General features: G+C 34.8%; 2 protein-coding genes across 9 annotated transcripts; both read right to left on the bottom strand.

The window, feature by feature from the left end:
* Window positions 1-1,710: 1,710 nt before the first annotated feature.
* Window positions 1,711-6,273, bottom strand: LOC112286858 (uncharacterized). 5 transcript variants are annotated; one of them, XM_024529186.3, is made up of 7 exons: window positions 6,055-6,270; window positions 5,036-5,406; window positions 4,501-4,757; window positions 4,003-4,259; window positions 3,594-3,817; window positions 3,140-3,419; window positions 1,711-2,726 (listed from the first exon to the last, which is right to left on the bottom strand). In XM_024529186.3, the coding sequence occupies exons 2-7, from the start codon at window positions 5,351-5,353 to the stop codon at window positions 2,722-2,724; spliced, it is 1,341 nt and encodes a 446-aa protein (XP_024384954.1). In that variant the 5' UTR covers window positions 5,354-5,406; window positions 6,055-6,270; the 3' UTR covers window positions 1,711-2,721. The 5 variants fall into 5 exon arrangements, with proteins under 5 accessions (XP_024384954.1, XP_090109192.1, XP_024384951.1 ...); XM_090253066.1 differs by having other exon boundaries at window positions 4,003-4,190; window positions 6,055-6,223; XM_024529183.3 differs by having other exon boundaries at window positions 2,460-3,419; window positions 6,055-6,273.
* A 1,160-nt stretch (window positions 6,274-7,433) lies between these two features.
* On the bottom strand, window positions 7,434-9,630 carry LOC112286859 (uncharacterized protein At5g02240). 4 transcript variants are annotated; one of them, XM_090253067.1, is made up of 2 exons: window positions 9,032-9,630; window positions 7,434-8,694 (listed from the first exon to the last, which is right to left on the bottom strand). In XM_090253067.1, the coding sequence occupies exon 2, from the start codon at window positions 8,682-8,684 to the stop codon at window positions 7,917-7,919; it is 768 nt and encodes a 255-aa protein (XP_090109193.1). In that variant the 5' UTR covers window positions 8,685-8,694; window positions 9,032-9,630; the 3' UTR covers window positions 7,434-7,916. The 4 variants fall into 4 exon arrangements, with proteins under 4 accessions (XP_090109193.1, XP_073392508.1, XP_073392509.1 ...); XM_073536407.2 differs by having other exon boundaries at window positions 7,434-8,721; window positions 9,032-9,506; XM_073536408.2 differs by having other exon boundaries at window positions 7,434-8,721; window positions 8,848-9,047.
* Between the last annotated feature and the right edge of the window lie 6,265 nt (window positions 9,631-15,895).

The following is a 15,895-nucleotide window of genomic DNA, read 5'->3' as shown; positions in this document are numbered from 1 at the left end:
GAACTAAAATTTGAAATCTTGTCTGATGTATTATTCAAAATCATTTTTTTTAATCAAAGCCCTCAAGTACAAAGCACATGTGAAGTTATTTCTAAATAAATACACGAAAAAAATAAACTTATACTTTTTCAGTAAGTTTGCAAAATAATTCATTTGTATCAAATATGAAGGTTTTTAGTTCTGAAAAAAGAAAAAAAGAAAAAGAACTACAAAAAACTGTACATGAGTTACATTGAAATGGATTGCAATTTTTTTAAAATTCACAAGGCATATGAAGAATACATAAAAATGAAATAAGTTATTTTTATGTGTATGAATTTGTATATGTATGTATATATATATATATATATATATCGAGAGAGAGAGAGAGAGGTTGTGTATTGGGTAAAATAGATAAAACTACAAAAAGTTTAGAATGGTCTTCAAATTCTTCAATATAATGAGTAATTTACAATTAAAAGCCTCTGAAACCATTTGATCTTTAAAGAAATTAAAATACGTTATATTTTGTTATGATGATGATAATATAATAATAGAAAATTACTGTTGATGTATACAAAATTTTTAAACATTATTATTATTATTATTATTATTGTGCATATTATCGTGAATGTTAGAGTGTTTCCTTATGCAATTTTTTTTTGATATATTCTTTGATTATTTTTAACATGCTATAGCTTTGTAATGTATTATATTTATGTATAATTTAAATGAGATATAAGCATAAAATAGTTATAAAATGCAATATCTAGCTCAGAATTCCATTTTTTCTAAAATGATATGAAGATACATATAATGAAAAGATTAAGTAAAGGGTATTAATTATTAAAGATGTCATATAGGACAATTTGATAAAATTTTATCATATTGTTTTGATATTGTGGAATGAATTTTACGTAAGAATGTTCAGTGTAATTGCAACATACATTTACATCACATGCCACAATCTGTCACCACAGAAAGAGATACTAATTTTTTTTATTAATGTTTTTTCCTTTCTTTTATTCCATATTCTGTGTTGATTCTAAAGTCGTAGATGTATTCAAATTGTACTTTAATTATCAACATATGATTTAAAATGTAGAATTGGTTGCAAAACTTGACTTAAAAATTGGAACATTCATATAAACCTATGTTTATCCAATAATTTCACCTAATAGCAAAACCTATTTAAAAATGTGGCAATATTGAAAATAATGTACTTTAATGCAGCAAATGTAGTTACTAGTACTATTGTTTCTATTCACTTACAATGTAAAGTATTTTTGTAAAAAACAATCAAGACTAGAACCAAATAAGTTTACATGTAAAAACACATTGTAGGTTTACATCCCATGAAACAAATGATAAGATTACAAATTACAAAGGACAAGCTAAGGTTGGGACACTTATTGAAAGAGATTTTTGAGGATGTTGCTAGAAGGTTACCTTCAAACAAACATTTAGGAAATGAAAATTTACAACACCTACAAGCTAATTTAATCAAGGATGAATTGAAACTTGACGGCCTTCAAGGGGTGAAGGGCAATACTACATTCAAATTGTACTAAAACACGTTGTTGTGTAGTGATTTTAATAGTTGAATAAAGCGGTAAATTAAAAATGATGAAGAAATCGATTTATGAAATATAAAAAGATTACAGCTCTAAGCAAAAAAACTTTTTATGAAAAAATAAAAATGAAAACCATCAACCATGCACATTTTCAACATTCCAAAAAAGAACACATGCTTTAAGGTGCGTTCCATCATAAATTAAGTAAAATATAATATGTATCCAAGTCGGGGAGAACGAAAATAGACAAACAAATAAATAAAGACTAATTAACTCTATCACTCTCCAAGTCATCGGTCGTGAACTGCTTGTGGCTAAATTTTTCCCAGTTGAGTGTTGATGGCCATGGGAACAAGTCACAAGGGTGCTTTCATGCTGACTACTTTGTGCTAAAACCTCCAATTTTCTCGTGAAAAGTGATTTTCAATTCTGGATTGCTGTCAGTGAAGTAACAGAGCAATGTTGAGAATAACAATGACAGGTAACACACGTACCTTGGTTCTGCAGCAAATAAGAAATTAGATACATATTCCTTGTTCTACACTCGTTTCGTACGACTGAGGAACCGACTCGGTCGTCAATCTGCGACACACGTCGGTCAGTTCCAAACCAAGACATTGATCGCTTCCCTAGTTTTTTACTATTTCTGCATTAAAATAAGAACATCCATGAATGTGGACCCTGATACAGAGCCTTGGTACGCCATCGTAAGTGATCCGAAGATACCGATTCCATGACAACACTCCACTATGGACACGAGGCTCTGTTCAATTACTGCACTGAAATTCGAATCTTTGAGGGAAGTCGTCAAGGGCAATTTTGGAAATTGGAAAAAGAAAAGAAAAGAAAAGATCATTAATCAACAATAGGCCCTGACGACAACGCACACCTTCACATCTAAGCGTATGAAATGAAAATGCTTGAATGCAACATTTTTCACTCGTATTGATGTAACTGCCGCTAATGCAAAAATTATAGACAGGATGAAGGTAAACAATGATCAAAGGCCCATCAGCTTTCTGGGAGAGTGGACAATCAGACTGATTGTGAAGAAAATCCCTTGGAGAGAAGTTCTCGTCTCGAGGTTCAACTTCAGCTCGGGACCGTGTGTAATTCTCGATGTCGGCAACCACCCATTGATTAATGGTCATCATTCCTGAGCTCATGCTCAACCTGTGCCCCGACCTTACCCCTGCTTAATGAAGTCTCATGAAGTGTAAACGACGTTAATTACCTACGACCACCAGCGTAAACCAAACCTGAAACTAACTTTCTCTTGTGTTAGTAGATTCACAAAGTAAAAGTGACAATCAAAAAGTTTCCTGTGACAAACAGGTTTCCATTAAGCTATTCAATATAGCCACATGTCAGCATTTCGAAGTGTCCATTCCTACATCACTAACAAAATTATTTCTCTAAAAATGATTCCAAAAGTTAGGGTTCGAATTTGGAATTTTTGTGAAGACCAAAGAGGAAAAACTCTCAAATTAACCCAGTGGATTGAAGATTTAAGAGGAGTAAGCTCTGCAACCACCGCAACATTAACCAAGAAATGCAAAAAGCTAAAATTAAAAGCCGCAACGTACTCATATAGGGCTGCTCACTCGACGAAATATCCCTGCACAAATCAAGTTCCCTTGCTCTGTTCGCATCTTCCAGCTCCCACTGCCTGGCTTCAGCTTGTCTTTTCAAAATTATGCGTTGATCCTCATCTGAGAGCACTTTGTTACTACAGATTTGACATTTGCATGTGCCACCAAGAAATGGAGGAACATTTTCACTTGCTCCAAGATGCTGAGCTATAAGCCCCATGTATCGGCGATACCCATTCAAGTGCACCTTCGTCTGAGTCACAGGATTCTGAATCTGTTCCAACAGCAAACGCTTGACATCAATGCACCGCTACGTTGGCACTTCAACCATTTCTCGACATATTGCAGTATAACAAGAAAGATAAATTTTATGAAAGATCACTGAAACTCAACTTATCTCCTAAACTCGCAAGATAAAGTAATCGCGAAACAATTCAAACAGCAATACCTGGAAGACTTCCTGAGCGAATCCGCGCATTTCAGGTGGAAGGTTAACCACCAGAAGAGTTGCCAATCGGCATGGGTAATGATCCTGAAGTAAACGAATTCGAGATTTTAATCTCTCCATGGGAAAACGTAGAGTATTTTCACATTCGCAATCCATTATTACCGTAATGGTTGGGTCGTCCTTGTCCACCACCAATTTCAAGACTCCAGCCTCCACCTGTGACACTGCAGCCCCAATGCCTCAACAAAGCTTCACCGAGAGGAGATTTTGAGCAAGTGCGAAACCAGGTAGTGACAATCTGGATCTAATTGATTCAAATACGCACAAACGAGACTAGAATTTATTTCTCACGATTCCAAATCCTGTAAATTAGAGGCGCATCAACTAAGTACAAGACATCTGCACATACCAACAGCTTGAGCAAAGCCTGGATGGTCAGCAGGATCTAAAGTGGCAAAAGCAAGGCCCAGCCGAATGATAAGTGCAGGCCTGCGTTGAACGTCAAATCCGTGCCAATAAACAAGGTGCTCCCATCGTTTCAATTCCGCTGCAGTGAAGATGTGATGTCTTTCTCGCCATTGAACTGTTTTCTTAACCCTGGCGATGAAATTGGAAACATCACCATTGACAGCTATGAGAAACCTTTCCAGCTCCTCATCATCCATCCTGCAGTCCGTCCAAGCAAACCCACCTTCAAGCACCTTCTTATATCTTGCCATGGAACACTAAAAAACGACAACCCACAAAAAGCAAGAGATTCCCAGAAGGAAATATTATGACAATGCCTTTAACAATCACAGAGTACGAAATACATTTTCTGAAATCTAGATGTTCAAGTCCTAAGCTTTGACTATCATTCAGTATCGGCACCTTGTTGAAAGTGTATCAAGCTCTGATTGATATTTACCTTTCAGGCAGGGTGATACATTTATCCTCCAACTCTTCTTTGAGAAGATGAAAGGTTAGGGCTCTTCGGTCTCTTGGCGCAATCGCATCCTCACTATCTTCACTGTCAGAGTGGTCGTGATCGGTGTCACGATTAGTAGAATCATCCAATGGGGCAAGACGAGTGAGTATTGTGTCGTCCGTTGCATTTTGTATCTCCTCAATGGCGCTTGTTACAGCAGTCGCAATTGACAAAAATACAAGGGGCTTCGAGAAGCTCTGCCAAGCAATTTAAGGTCTGCTCAGAACTCTAGAACGAACAAAACTGAGAAACTGGTTTGTTCGTCTCACATACTCAATTCTTCTCTCCGCATGAACTATAATGCCACGGAATTGCCACCTCCTACGGTAGCTGCAACTACGCAGCAAATCCTTTCTAGAATCCATATCCGAGAGATATTTACAAAAACACATTTCGAAAAAACATGGATGGAGGAGATTGTGATGCGATAGCTGGAGACAAATAAAGACACCACTGAGAGCTCAAGTAGGATTACATGAGTAGCGTGAGCAATTTGTTGAAAAGGAGACCAGCGTTGCAGCCAGTTGAACGGTGGAGCTTGGATGGTGAAAAGGCCTTGCAAACCCCACCAAAGAGGTCGACATCGTGCTAGCGATATTTTTCGGACTGCCTCCAACGCTGCCACCTTAGCTCCAAATACAAGAAACTGTCCTGCTGCATTTGCCAAGTTCACCCGTTTCAAAGATTTCACTGGAGCCATCGATTTTCTCCACAGTGCTTGAGGAAGGTTTGACCTGGTGCCATGGGAGGATGAATCTTGCTCGCCATCTACCACACTGCTCTCGCCGCTCATATCGCCTGGCGTCAATTCAGTTTCAAAGAGCTCATCCGTTTACATCACCAACCCTGTCAAACGAAGTCACTGAATCAGAACGTTGATACAAATCAGGCTAATGTCCTAAACTTGGAGATTTCAAATCACCAATCAACCAAGGCCTGGGGGGCAGCATGGTTCCAGAATCTCTCGAGAAAGTAGATCTCAGGGTTTCGAAAGGTGATAGAAATTGATAAAAACATAACAGAATAACCAACTCCACTACCAAATAACGTCCCTTCTTGCCCTATTTCTTTTTCCTGTCGAGTTTTCACAATCTGCATGTACGTAAATTTCAACTGAAGTACATAATTGTGCTTTCGCAAGCTACGCCGATGAATGAATGTCATTCCCCGTCAACACGACCACTCTACACTACGTACCTCCGAATTCCCTCCGAAAAATCCAAATTCTCAGACGCGCTACAGCCATCATTGACAGCTACTAACAAGACTTCTCGAGTCACACCCAATGCATGCAACGATTGTCTCCGATATATTCAATAAACCCAATACCTCACCCGTCAGTGAGAACCCAGCCGAACGAATTTCACCACACGTCATAAAAATTCAACCCAACCAAACCCAACCAAACCCAACAAACCAGTGCGAACGACAGCTCACGCTCTCACCCCGCAGACTCACATCCTGTCAAACCCAGGGCGAGCACCGGCCACCTACCGCCTAATCTCCAAACCCTTCTGTCTGCAATGAAGACTTGTGAGTCTATTCTCCCCGTAGCCTCAATAATCTTCCGCTTCACAGTTCGGTTCGGCTCTGCTGCCACTCAGCTCAGTTCGAACACTGCAAAGGTTACAATTCGGGCGTCGAATGTAGGAGAGGGGAAAGTAAACAAGTGAAAGGGCACCCTTCCAATTAAAACGATGGATGGAAACCAACGCGCGTGAAGCTCCCATCGCCACCCCTCGATCACCACTCTCCACCACCACCACCGACACCCTCCCCCCGCCGCACCTTCCCACCGCCTCCCTCCCTTCCTCCGCTCTGCCATACGGCGCTGGGCGTACTCGTACGATTTCGTACTGTATGTGTATGGAATTAGTATCCCGTACGTATTTAGCCCTGGGGGTGCGAACTGAGCCCATTTGCTTTGAATGTATTATGTGGGATAGTTGTGATTTGGTGCTCGTCGCTTGTTTTTGAACCCAAGTGTTGGTTTCATTCTAGATAAATATTATTTTTTCTTTTCAAAATGGTTGTTTAAAATATTGATGATTGTGATGATGATAATAATGTAATTTTTGATGTGCTGGCTCTACTAAAAAATAATTTAAAAATAATTTGCAAAATTGTAACTGGTTATTGAAAATTTTTCAAAAATTATTGAATATCACTTTCTTCTATTTATTTTTTATTTTTTCAACTTCATTAAAATATATTTGACGATATGTATGTATGTATGTATGTATAACCGTTCATACATACTAAAACTATTATATAACATTAAAAGTAATTGAATTTACCATTATAATATATAAGTTTTTTGATTTTATACTGAATTATATTTTTTGATCATATTTTTTTGTAAAAAAAATTTTCAAAATATTTTTTGTGTGAAATTTCAAGGACAAAAGGTAAAAGATATAAATATATATATTGATGAATTTAACATTATTGAAAGAAATAATAAAATATTATCTTTAAAAAAATCCATAAATAAATGACATTTTTGTTTTACTTCATCTAAATACCTATAAACAGAATGACTTCTACAAATACGCAAAAAAATGAAAAAAGGAAAATGAAAAAGAATGAAAACTAATTTTGCAGTCAATTTGAGATAATAGTCAAATTTTGAAATATTTGTGTCAAATTTGATGACCTTTACCTTCACCCACAACTTGATTCTCAAAAACAATACACTAATGTCACAAGCAACCAGTTATCTCAAGGAAATATGCAGAATTCAGTTGAATTCGGCCACAACTGAAATTTGCTAAATTAAAACATCTCTTTTTAACGCCATATTAGAAGTTGGAATGTACACTCTCTTAGATTTAATAATAATAATAATAATATTAAAAACAGTACACAGCATACAAACTCAAGAGGAAAAATAATTATATTTTATATCACAAGAAAAGACACACCCGTTCATGTTAAGAGTTGAACTGAACCAGACTACTCCAATATAATATTTTGCTACAGAATGAGGAAGCATCAAACATCGACAGGGTTGCGCAGATGAGCACCCATTCTAATGCAGAAAAAAGCTTCGAGATTGATCGGTTGGCTTCAAACTGAAGATGGACATGTGATTCGTGGTTGCATTGCCAGTGGAATCTATCCCACCATTAAGCCAGAAACTGGTGCAAAATACAGGAAACTGAACAACTTCGGTGTTTCGTATCGATCAAAACTCAATTCAGATGGTGGTGATCAGAACATTGGAAGCAAATAATGGGCACTAGAATTGCAATGGATGCAATGGAAATATATATAATCATAGGCTGCACTTTAAGTTACACGCATCATGTGGATGTGTTGCGGTGGTTGAAAACGCACAACATCTGAGCAGCAGCTCAGAATGGGGTGGTGATGGTGGCGAAGAGGGACTTGAAGTCGGTGGTGGGGGTCCCTTGGCCCTCAGGTTTGGAGGCCAGATCGAAAGCCTTGTTCTTCGACAGATCGGTCAACAAAGACTGGATGCACATCTCAGCGACATCGCTTCGGGTGATGGATTTTGTGTCGGTGTTCATGAGCTCGTCGTCTTTGGAGACGATGAGTTCGCGGATGCCGCCGTCCTTGTCTTGCAATCCACCAGCTCGGATGATCGTGTAAGGGACGCCGGATTGGGACAGGTACTCCTCCGCCTTCCTCTTCCAGATGAGAATCTTCCCGTTTCCGAGAGAATTCAGCATGTGGTTAGGGTTCTGGCCTCCCATGGATCCAACCAAGACGATGTGCTTGCACCCTGCAGCCTTAGCAGCATCGATCTGATTCTTCTGTCCAATCCAATCGACTTGTTCGGGGTATCCGTTCTCTTCGAAGTAAAACTCCGGGGGAGCACCCTTGGAGGGATCGAATCCGGGTTTCATCTTCGGCACCGCGCTCGTTGTAATAATCAAAGCATCGATGCCTTCAAATGCAGCGCTCAAGGTATCGGCCTTTGTGACATCACCAATGAAAACACCTTTCCCTCCCAACTTTGCCTTGGCTTCCTCCGTCCGCACCAAACCACGGACCACAAACTTCTCAGTCTTCTTCAGCTTATCGAAGACAATCGCTCCCGTCCTGCCTCCAGCTCCCGTGACCAGCACGGTCCTTGTACTATCCTCCGAAGAAGCCATCTCTTCAGCTCTAAACTTCACAACCAAAAAGGACTCACTAGCAAAACACAAAAATTGCACCAACTCAAAAACACTCCCGCAAGTTTACTCTAAACTTCACTTGAATTGTGATATTCTACTACAGCTCAGAAAACAGTCTTAAGTAGAGAACAGAAACCTGCACCTGTGAGATAGTTCTGAAATTGTTCGGAATCACCCTACTGCGGTGCACGAAAAAAGCACAGACAACCGACCACTTTGCAATGCCAACGTGTCAAGCGTTGGCAACAGATGAGATGGTTCCAGATAAAGAGCGAATTTCAAAAGCAGATCGAAAAGAAACCAGCGAAGGATTAAACCGTGCTCACCATGCTCCACCAGGCAACACCATTCCTCTGAGTGTCTACTCCTCATTCCGAAGATGTAACCAGGGGTCTCATTCCATCTCTGTCACTCTTCCATTGCTCTTCTTCGGCTTTCTGTCACCGAATCAACCGCGTTTGCAGCAAACAACATCTCGACCTTCAATCATTGGCCGCGTTTCCACGTGTTTGTTCGTAATTCCAGGCACTATATCTCGGTGTAATCGTCACCATCCCCTTCGAAACTTCATCTCCGTTCCTGATTGAGACAAAAGAAACATAACTTCCTGGTGCAGGGTGGCCGGTGCCATGAGCAGATTTCTATTGTGATCGACATCGCTTCCATCAAACCGTCGGTTAATAGTGCTAATCCTATCTTTCACCAGAAGAAAGCCTCAACTACAAACCATGATATGGTGGTGTACAAGAATCTACCACAAGTCATTGTGGAGATTACTGTGATGCGCTCGATCTCATTCTCCTAAATGGAGCACAAGGAATGACACCCACAAAGCGCAGCCTCTTAGTGCTCCACCAAACCTTACAATTATCCAGAAAAAAACTTACTCATCACCCTCCACTGCGTAAAATTCATTACAGCTTGGAAATTTCGGAAGTAGTGTCTATCTATCCCAACTGTGTTTTTGTATGGTTTCTAGACTTGGGTGGGGTTGTCAGATTCCTTGACTTGACTTGACTTGAAAGCATACCTACCTGGCAGCACTGTGGCCATCCTCCACTTGTTTGCTGCGGAGTGCCTTTCAACATATGTTCTGTACATGTAATTTAAGGTAGCCGACCCATTCTCCACCACCTCCCATTTCTAGCCCATAGTGTGGTGTATTTCCGATGAACTTGACATGATAGTATTGATCAATTTGGACACTTTGTAATAATATAATACTTAATTCATATTTCACTTCAATTCAATGGCACCATTAAGTAAGGAATTAAGAATTTCATGCCAACTTAGAAAATTTGTTTAGAAATCAAGCATTTTCAATTTTATAACCAACTACTAGTTTGAATTAGGTTGGCCTACATGTTGGATTTAGATCAAAGAGAATCTTTAGCTAAAACATTAATATAAATCCCGTTTATGGTCAAAATTGTGTGAAAACATTTAAAATCTTTTTGATTTTTATTTCACTATATTAAGGTATTTTTATTTTTTCATAAACCTATTACACATATGCTAAAATGCTTAAGTGATTGGAAATGGAATAGCTGCCTTACATGTAAATAGATGGATATAAGTAAGTTGAGCAAATAAATAATAAAAAACTACTATTTACTTACTTATAGGTTAAAAAAAGAATATCAAGGATATAAATCTCAAAGAACTAAAATATAAATATACTATTGTGTCATTCAAAAAGTCTAATATATCACTCAAAGATGATATGATATTAAACTAGAATAGCTATTGTTAAATAGAAGAAGATTAGAAAGTCTTGAAACAATACTAAAGACTAGAAAGGCATTGACAAGAATGAAGAAGGCTTTACTTTGGCCTCCATATATACTCTTAATTAAGAGCTATATAGTGATGTCTTGTAGGACCTCTAAAACTTGTTGACTTTGCAAGACACATATTTTAAATTGCAAGGAAAGTTTTCTATATGTATGCCACATAATTAACTTGTTTCACAAGCTATCAAGATATGATTAATTTTTTGACTAAGTTTCTAACCTATCAATCAATTACAAACACATGTATAGTCAAAGTAGTGTCTATGAAGCATTAAATAAGCTTCTCTTAAAAATATTATGAAATAAATTTAATTTTACCTTCTTCTATTAAATCATATAGTTAAATATTAGAATAAGTATATATGTATGTTGTCAAATTACGTGAAGTCTTGCTTGAGAATACATTGGCCATTTTAAATAAATCCTAATAAAATCCTATTTTACTCTTAATTAAAATCCTAATTGACCTTAACTAAATTTTATGTCAAATTCTAACTAAATCCTAAATCCTAAACCAAATCTTAGACAAATTTTAAATCCTAAATCTTAAACTAAACCCGAGACAAATCTGAAACCTTAAACCAAATCCTAGACAAATCCTAAATCTCAAACCAAATCTTAACCAAAACCTAACTAATTCAAATCAATCCTAAGGTAGATTAGAATTCCAATATTTATTAAATTAAATTGTTGATTTTACTTAAAAATTTATACATCTCTCAATCTCTTAATTAAAAACAAGTACAATAAATTTGAAGATAATTGTACTTACCAAATGGAAAAAAAACCTTAAAATCCACTCGGATGTTAGCAAGCTTCTTACTTCAATCTAAATGTTGAACTTCGAATACTAATATTTCTTTTTTGAATTATTAAATTTATTCTATAATTTATTTAAATTATTGGAAATCAAGTCTAGTCTCTATATAAAAGAATTTTACTTCAATCCAATTAAAAAATTGCTAAAGATCTTAAAAATATTCACCAATCCTCAAACTCTAATTTCTAAGACCTCAACCAATAAAATCTTTCACACACTTTGATCTTATTGTTTGATTGATCTCAAAATTTTTACATGCATTTACAACTAGTACACCAATATTTTACCCAAAATTTACTTGTATATATATTACAAAATTTAAGAAACCTTCAAATATATAAATATAGTTTTATTTCTCAAAATCTAAACCAACCAAGAATATTACTAATTTTGAAAATTCTTATAATATTAAATATTTATTCAATTGATATAAAATAAATGCTTAAAAATCTATTTAAAATTTTGCTTCAAAATTCCACTCTCTAATGTACCAAAGAGCCCCAAAGTCACCATATATATATATATATATATATATATATATATGGTTTTATGCCTTAGGATATGATTTTGACCCAGGTTGACAATCAATCCTCTTTGGGTATCAATTCTTGACTTCTTGAGGTAAATTTTACTAAAATCTATTATTAATTCCTTCTTATATATATATCTTTATTATTTTATTTTCTAATCTACTTTATTTTGTTTTATTTATGATCCTACAAAGTAAATAGAAACCTATTTTGTAAAAAGACAGCAATAATATCTTTTGGTTTTATTATTTTTTTGACTATTACCTATTTTTTAAGATAATTTGTTATAATATTTTAAAATAAGATCTTTTATAATATAATTTTTTCTTCTCTCTTTTATTTATTAGCCATATTATATTACAACATCTATTCTTCTTGAATTTATACATCATCCGATATGTATTAAGTTTTTTTTCATCACATTGATATAAAGTTTTTTTCCATCTTGGTCAAATTCTTGATATTTAATTTATTAATCTACTTTTGTTTCAATGTCTTGTAATGGATTTTATTCTTCATTGAAATAAATGTCTTCATCTCTTTATTTAAATAACTTGATTTACTTACGTGCTGTAAGTATCTTCATTTTTGTACCATCAAGTTTTTGTAACAAGTATTTTCTATTGTCATATACTTGTTTGACAACATAAGGCCAAAACCATCTCTTTGCAAAATTCCTTATTGTACTATGTTGATTATTCAAGCTACTATCATAAATTAACATCTAATTGCTATCTTTAATTACCTTAGGTTGTGGTTAGTATTTTTTATCAAATCTTTCATAATTCCTTTTTCTTATTTCTTTTAACCTCTCTATTGCTGCTTCAATATTATTAGGTATTTTTTTAATTGTTAAATTTTTAATTGTAATAAGATATAGAAAAAATAATTATATAGATAGTTAAAACCATAGAAGTTTTTTGAATTGAGATTAAATTAATAGACCAGATAGGATTCACCATAGAACATTCTAGAAGAGTTTAGAGCAGTTATTTAGGTGGAGCCTACTATAGAATCTTGTAGGAAAGGCTTAGGGCGATTATTTAGGTAGAGCTTACTATGGAACCTTTTAGAAAAGAAGTTTAAGGCTGTTATCTATGTGAGGCCGACCACCTAAAAATATTCTAAAAAGTCCATGGTAGTAGGATAAGGTATAAATAAGATTGGCTAGGGCCTTTTAGAGCATTTGATCAGGTTTGGCTTTAAATCCTTTCTTTTAGTAAAGTTTGATTTTTCATACTTTTGTTTAGTTTGGTTTTATTTTGTTTCTATTTTTTCAATTGTCTTTCATGTCCTATTTTGTGTAGTTCTATTTAGTTCTATTTTAGTTTGTTTTATCCTATTTTGTGATGAAATTTTATGTTACTCTGAAATAGAAGGATCTTGGATTTTTTTGAGATATTTTGATCGTGTTTCATTGATATCAAAGTAGGTGTTAGAATGTTTACTTTTGGTAGCATGTCAATAGTCATTATATAGTCCAAGGTCAATTTTTGTAGTCATACAAGGTATTATGTTAAGGCTACTACTAGCTACTCTTAAAAAGTCAATTGGAAAATGAAAAGATATTAAAATAGTGGAATTCAATGGAAAAATTATAATACAAGAGATATGGTAGAATAATGTCAAGGACACAAACTAGAAAGAGATACATAAACTTGTGGAATCTGTGTCAAAAGAAAAGTGACAAAATAGAAAAAAATATGTATATTCAAAGAAGAATTAGAATGGCTATTGTCAAAGACTAGAAAACATAAGACTCTTGAAACTAAACTAAAAGCAAGAAAAGAATTAACAAGAGTGAGGAATATCTCACTCTTGCTTCTATATATACTACTTAACTAAGAAATACGTGGCAATATGCTATAAGACCTCTAATATGCGTCCAACTTGTAAGACATATGTCTAATTTGCAAGGCAAGTTTCCTAGGTGTGTATCATATGTCCAACTTGTATTATAAGTGGTCAATATGTTGATACGTGGCCTCTTTGTTGGCCAAGTTTTCAACCTATCAATCACCTATAGATATGTATAAAGGCAAAGCAACGTCTATAAAGCTTTTAAGAAGCTTTCTACAAGATATTATTATATTTATCTACTTTGAATTACTTCTATGTATTCTTATTATCTAAATAAGTATTAGGATAACTATGTATGTCTGTGACATTATTTCCCCTTCTAGAAACGAGTTCAATGAAGAGCAGTGATTATTTGTTGATAAAGTCTAAGATGCATTGAACTGTATTTATCACATATTCTAATCTTTGTTTTCTTTGAAGATAGTTGATAGGTCCCTTCAACCATCAATAATGTTCCATACCAGAGCAAGGAGACGATCTTAATATTTAATCATTATTGAGACCCTCATAACTTCTTTCAAAGAAAATATTAGTAATACCATCAACAGTGGTTCCTACCTCCAAAAGTATCACTAAATACTAGGAGTTCTTTCCAATGTCATGGTACCAAATGCATTGTATCTTGCCATCTATTCGAGGAAGAATATGTCATTCTTGAAGATCTTCATCTTGATTTCATTGTCACAATGTTTCATCTCATAGCTCAACAAATAATAGCTCTTGAATTGAATTTACTAGTTGTTGGTTCTCTATCTCCTAAGTACTAAAAAATCCAAAGAAACAATGATATAAGATAGAATGAAATCTCCATTGGGCTTGCTTTGCTTTATAGCAAAGAATTTTTTGACTCTTCATCTTGATTTTGATAGATGTTGTTGATGAAAAGCTTTAACTTTAGCTAATGAATTTGCTAGATTTTTGGATGGATCCCATGTGCATTCATTAATGTCATATCCACGCCAATGTACTAGATATTCTAACCTATTTTAGTGCCGCCTTGAATCTATAACTTCTTCTATTTCAAATTCTTCATTACTGTCTACTTCTATAGGAGGTGGTGGCATTTGTCTCCTTACTTATATATCTATTGTCTTGTATGGCTTAAATAAAGACACATGGAATATAGGATGGATTTTCATAGACTTCGATAAGTGTAATCGATAAGCAATTGGATTGATCTATTCACAAATGAGAAATGATTCAAGCCTACAATAATCTAGCTTCTCACAATGATGAATAGTTTTAATATTACGACAAAGTAATCACACCTTATCTCATATGGAATTGAGGTTGTTCCTTGCGATAGACATCTACGTTGGATTTTTGTCATTCTTGAGCTTCATTTAGTTGTGCCTTTATTGTTACATGTAGCTCTAACAATCGATTTGCCACATCTTCTGTTACATGATTATTAACTTTTGAAAAGTCAAAAAGGTCAAATCATAGATTATAACCATAATTAGCAAAGAAAGATGTTTGTTGAGTAGAAGAATGCACCAAATTATTATAGGCAAATTTTACTAATGGCAAAAGAGTTGTCAAATTACTTGTTGATAGTTGATGGTACACCTCAAATACTTCTCTAAAACTTGATTTATCTATTATGTTTGTCCATTAATTTGAGGATAGAAAGCTGAAGATAGTTTTATATCCACCTTCAATATCTTGAAAAGAGTTCTCTAAAATCTTGATAAAAATTATATTCCTCTATTGAATATAATATCCTTTGATAATCCATGATAGCAATAGATATTGTCAAGAAAGTGTTTAGCTATTCCATCACCTATGATAGATTTTGTATATGGTACAAAATGTGCCATCTTAATAAAACAATCCATAATCACAAATATGGAATTATATAAACTTGAAACTAGAAGATCCATGATAAAAACCATAGAGATAGAAGACTATAGTTGTTCTGATATAAGTAATGGTTGGAGGAGTCCATAAGGTCCATTGTAAGGTGTTTTTAATCTTGAACAAACATCACATATTTGCATAAATTCTTTAATAACCTTCTACATTTGAGGCCACCAAAAATCTCTAGATATAAGCTCCAAATTCTAATTATATCTAAAATGTTCTACCGCAAAAAAATTGTGATGAGTTTCAAGAGCACATAATTGTACTTCTCTTTTTGGAACATATAAGTGTCCTTCGAAATAGAGTAGGTTCTCTTTAAATTTA

The sequence above is a fragment of the Physcomitrium patens genome, chromosome 9 (assembly GCF_059467195.1).
Source record: "Physcomitrium patens ecotype Gransden chromosome 9, ASM5946719v1, whole genome shotgun sequence".
NCBI lineage: Eukaryota > Viridiplantae > Streptophyta > Bryopsida > Funariales > Funariaceae > Physcomitrium > Physcomitrium patens.
This window is presented reverse-complemented; position numbering and strand designations above follow the sequence as displayed.